The 5127-nt window shown below is 64.2% G+C and overlaps 1 protein-coding gene across 1 annotated transcript; it reads right to left on the reverse strand.

The window, feature by feature from the left end:
* Positions 1 to 147: 147 nt before the first annotated feature.
* On the reverse strand, positions 148 to 3457 carry GAMT (guanidinoacetate N-methyltransferase). The gene is made up of 6 exons (XM_040590656.1): positions 3192 to 3457; positions 2451 to 2596; positions 2307 to 2370; positions 1842 to 1909; positions 1300 to 1410; positions 148 to 955 (listed from the first exon to the last, which is right to left on the reverse strand). The coding sequence occupies exons 1-6, from the start codon at positions 3379 to 3381 to the stop codon at positions 815 to 817; spliced, it is 720 nt and encodes a 239-aa protein (XP_040446590.1). The 5' UTR covers positions 3382 to 3457; the 3' UTR covers positions 148 to 814.
* Between the last annotated feature and the right edge of the window lie 1670 nt (positions 3458 to 5127).

A 5127-nucleotide genomic window follows, 5' to 3' on the forward strand; every position in this document is an offset into this window, starting at 1 on the left:
GCAGTAGGTGTAAAGCAGCGGATTTTGGTGCTGAATGTGTCCCAGGAGCCTGGTGTGGTGTTCTCCCAGCAGCCTGGGACGAGGAACAGTCGTGGCAGAATCACACATGCACTTTTGAAAGACAAATGAAGCGCTCTGAAACAGAAGTTGTGTATTTCATTCTTTTTTTTTTAATGGATTTTATCTGCTCAGGGTAGACAGAAGAAATGTCATTTATGTGCTGTTGAACTGCAAGGAGGTTATTGGGATCAGAACTAGCCAAAAGCGTTGGGAAACTTCACAGGGGAGTTGCTGCAGGAGCAGCCGAAATGCTGGTTTAGATTATTTGGCTTGCGTGTGGAAAGCCACCCCATGATTTCTAAACATGATCCAGTGTTTAGAGGAAAGGTCTCCGTCCTCGAACCCCTTTGGCTAAAGGCTCTGAGCCATGCTCTGGAATTGCAGCTTAATTGAGGTATTTGGAGATGAGGGCAAGTCTTGAGTGGAAACTTGGCCTCGGGGACAGACGCAGGGTGGGACCCTCCCCCACAGAGCCCAGCAGACACCCCGCCAGGGTGGGAAGCTGCGGGTCACATCAGAGGTGGGGCAGGGAGTCCTTTTGTCCAGAGGTCCCTGGAGACCCAGAACTTCCATCCCAAGCTTCCAGCCATCTCCTGCCTCCAGATAAATCAGCTCCAATCTTCTCTTATTAGCATCAAAGGAGACGAGAGCTTTTCTCCTCCTTGCAGTGCACATACTAGCCTCTCCTCCTTTAGTGTTTGCTTCCTGTGGCTTTGGGGCAGCCCCAAGGGACGTGCCAGGCTGGCCAGCACCCTCAGTGCTTCACGATGATGGGGGTGACCATCTTGTGGAAGGAGTAGTACCTGCAGTCCTTGGGGGAGACCAGGTCCATCACCTTCAGGCTGATGTTCTCCTTCTTGAACCCGGCTTCCACCAGGTGCTCTACCTGGGTCTCCTATGAGAGAGGAGGGAGGGAAAGGAGCAGCAATAGTTTGAGCTGCCTGGATGCGAGTGGAGATACTGTGGAGCCCCAGCCTGCAGGTACCCAGGACAGTGCAAGCAGCCAGCTGCAGTGACCCCCGTCTCGGGCTGCTGTGGGCAAAAACCCTCAGACCTTCCCTGAAAGGCTGAGCCCCAGCGTGACGGGGGAGTGAAAACAGTCACGGAGTCGTCTGGCTCATGCTGCTCCGTGGCCATGGTGTCGGACGAATGTGTGCAGGCTGATGTGGTGAGTCTGGGAACTCCAGCTTGGGCTGGGGGTGCCAGCCCCCGTCCCCCAGCCCAGGGAACGACGCTCACCTCAAACATCTGCTCGATGTCGGTGTACTTGGTCTTCAGCAGCTCCCCCCAGGAGGTCAGGTTGCAGTAGGTGAGGATCCCCCCGGGCTGCAGCAAGCGGAAGGCATGGTCCTGCAATGGGAATTGAGGGGGAGCTGGCTCAGCACCCAGCACCCTTGCGCACAGCACCCAGTCTCTGCCTCGGCCCCCTTCAAGCTCTCGCTTGTCCCTGCAGAGCTGGATGTTGCCCCAGCCCTCTGTGCCCTCCCACTGCTCCCCTCCAGCTGGCTGTGACCGCGCAGACCAAAGGTGCTGCCAATGCCACTGTTGCGCAGGGGACATCAATGGGGACATTGGGTTGTTCCAGAGGCCACTAAATCCCGGGTGGCAGGGAGGGTGCTGGGGACGGCGAGGGCTGCAGAGCAACGCTCAGCTCCAGCTTTGACTCCTGAGGTCCCAAATTCTCCTCCCTGCCCTGTGTGCCCCCAAACCCACCCGAGTGGGGGCTGTGACCCCTTGCAAAGGGCAGGGGGAGGTGTAGGTGCTGCACCCCGGCATACTACCTTGATGAAGTTGAACTGATGGGTGTGCCAGGTCTCCTCCGACAGCGGGTAAGTGTCGTACAGGATCCCTGCCCGGGAACCATTCGTTAGCTGTGAGTGACCACTGAGGCACCAGTGGGGCTCACATGCTGGGGGTGAGATGCCCCTTCATGGCCTGTAACTATTTTTTTCTTACTTCAGTTTGCACCCCGTGTCACTGAACCTCAGAAGGCAGCGATGTGCTGCTCCCCAGGACGAGATGCTGCTCACGGGGGCCCCCAGCTGCAGCCCATCCACATCCCCACCGCTGTGGGAGGGAGCTGGGCCGGGTGCTCACCTGTACCCTGGCCGAGTTGCATCCCCCCCAGCTCCCACGGTGCAGGGACATGCCAGGACCTTTCTTCCCTGGGGCGCCTGCACCCCAAGCTCTGCTGTGAGGGCTCCCACCCCACCACCCCGTTCCCAGTCCCGCCGGGCTCAGCTCACCCATGAAGTGCCCGTCCGGCAGCGTTGGCACCACCTCCTCCCACAGCCCCTTGAGGGGCACGACCTGCAGGCAGGAGGGCAGAGCGGTGAGCCCCAGCGGCACGTGCCCGCGGGCGCTGGGCACCGGCACAGCCCTCCCCGCACCTTGTGCGGCTGCGTCTTGGCCCATTCCTCCAGCCGCTGGAAAACTCCCTCATTGCACTCAATGATCCAGTGCTCCTCGATGTCAAACTCCTCCACTTTGGTGGCGGCGATGGCCATGCCGAAGCCCACCTCCAGCACACGGCCACCTGGGGACAAGAGGGCAGCTGGGGGGGGGTGGGGGGCTGTGCCTCCCCAGAGATGCCAGGCGGCCAGTGCAAGCCCAGCAAATGCAGATCTCTGTTTTTTCTGTGCCTCAGCCCCAAATGCCACCCCTCTCTTTCCATGAATTGGGTTTTTTTTTTAGCACAGGATGGGAAAGCGTGGCACTGCCCACACCGCAGTGAGAAGGTGGGAGCAGCCCTGTGTCCCCATCACCCACCACCTCCCTGGTGCACCCTGCAGCAGCCCTTTGCCACCACCGCCCCCCTCCCTGGATAGCTGCAGTGGGAACAAGCCACTGCTCCCAGCCGTGCAAACCCTCCCTCGCCCGCACGCGGGAAATGGAGCCCGAAAAGCAGTAGCTGGGGAACGTGTCACCCCGACACACGAGCATAAGTGCCACTGCAGCCCCACTGCCACCGTCACTGCGTGGGGAACACTGGTGGTGAGTGGGGTGCATGCAGCAGCGTCCCCTGGCAGCAACATTATCCCCGACGTTGTTCACTGGTGGGAAAGCTGCCCGCCCCCCACAACTCAGTTGCACCCCATGGCACAGCCCCGAGCCCGCGGGGTCCCCGTTACCCCTCGACGCAGCCACGGCTGCCAGCGAGTGCATGTAGGGGGTCTCCCAGCGCTCCATCACCGGCTTCCCCAGGATCTCCAGGTGGGTGTCAGGCCCATTGTAGGTGGCTGCTGCCTCCCGCCAGGCTGCCCGGCAATCCTCGCCCTCCGCAAAGATCCGTCCCGCTGCCGCCTGGGTGCTCATGGCCATGCCACTGCTGCTGCAGGGGGGAAAGTCCACCCTTGGGCTCAGCGGTGCCGGGGGAGGGAAAGGGCACTGGGGGCTTGGCTGGCTTTAAATAGCCAGGGCTGGGAAAGTGCTGAGTGTGCAGGGCAGGCTGGGGCCCTTGGTGGGGAGGGGATCCCTTAGCAGGAGCAGGGGGGGGTGGGGTAGGGGCTGCCAGGCCTGCGCAGCCACCAGCACAGCTGTCTCTGTAGGCATGGCCAGGCAGGAGTGGCTGGTGCCCCACGACGCGATGGGGCTAAACTGGGGGGGCGGGTGTGGGGTGTGGGGGGTAAAGGCCCCACTCCTGGTGGCACCTTGTGCCGTGCTGCGCGTGCTCGGGGCAGGAATGAGCAGCATTGCATGGTGGAGCTGGGCTGGATCAGTGCGACACTGGTGAAGGGCTTTGCCCTGAGGGCTATGCACTGTGCTGTGCCCCAACCGGTGCTGTGCTCCAGGGCCATGCACTGTCACGTTGCTGTGCACTGGGGCCATGCTGTGCTCCAGGGCCATGCACTGGGGCTGTGCTGCTCTCCAGGGCTGTGCACTGGGGCCATGCTGTGCTCCAGAGCCGTGCACTGGGGCTGTGCTGCGCTCCAGGGCCGTGCACTGGGGCTGTGCCGTGCACTGTGGCTGTGCTGTGCACTGTGGCTGTGCTGTGCTCCTGGGCCACACACTGGGGCCATGCTGCACGCCAGGGCCATGCACTGGTGCTGTGCTGCACGCCAGGGCCATGCACTGGTGCTGTGCTGCACTCCAGGGCCATACACTGTGGCTGTGCTGCGCTCCTGGGCCACACACTGGGGCTGTGCTGTGCTCCTGGGCCATGCAATGGGGCCATGCTGCACGCCAGGGCCATGCGCTGGTGCCGTGCTGCACTCCAGGGCCACGCATTGTGGCTGTGCTGTGCTCCAGGGCCATACACTGTGGCTGTGCTGTGCTCCTGGGCCACACACTGGGGCCATGCTGCGCTCCAGGGCCATGCACAGGACTCTGGCCCATGCTGTGCTGTGCACTAGGGCCGTGCATGGTGCTGTGCCCACACCGTGCCATGCACTAAGGCCATGCACTGTGCTGTGCCCCATGCCATGCCATGCGCTAGGGCCATGCCCGGTGCTGTGCCCCACACCGTGCCGTGCTGCAGGGCTGCTTGGGGTGCTGTGCCCACGCCGTGCCATGCACTAAGGCCATGCACTGTGCTGTGCCCCACGCCATGCCATGCGCTAGGGCCATGCCCGGTGCTGTGCCCCACGCCGTGCCGTGCTGCAGGGCTGCTCGGGGTGCTGTGCCCCACTCCGGCCTCCGCACAGCGCCAAGCTCCGCGCTGCGCCACGCACCAGGCCACGCACAGCGCCGTGCTCCATCCTTCCCCCCCGCGCACGGGGCTGCGCTGCGGGGGGGCAGGGCGGGCACCGGGGGGCTGCCGGGGCGCTGGGCCAGGCACCGATCCGTGCCGGGAGGGACCGGGCCGTGCCGTGCCCGTGGGCCCCGCCCCCCACCCGCGCGGCGCCAGGCACGGCGGCCGCACGTGCTGCAGGAGGACTGCCCTTCCCGTCGGCCCCCGCGCGCCGCCCCGCCCCCGCCCCTCCCTGGGCGCGGCCCCGGAGACCCCGTAGCGAGGGCAGGTGCGCGCGCAGCGGCGGTTGGCGGCGCTGAGGGAGCGCGAGCGCGCGGCGGGGGGGCCGGGCCGGGGGCGGCCGTTGCGCAGCTCGGGAGCGTGGGGGGGGGGGGGGG

This window comes from Falco naumanni, chromosome 4 (assembly GCF_017639655.2).
Source record: "Falco naumanni isolate bFalNau1 chromosome 4, bFalNau1.pat, whole genome shotgun sequence".
In the NCBI taxonomy this organism is placed as follows: Eukaryota; Metazoa; Chordata; class Aves; order Falconiformes; family Falconidae; genus Falco; species Falco naumanni.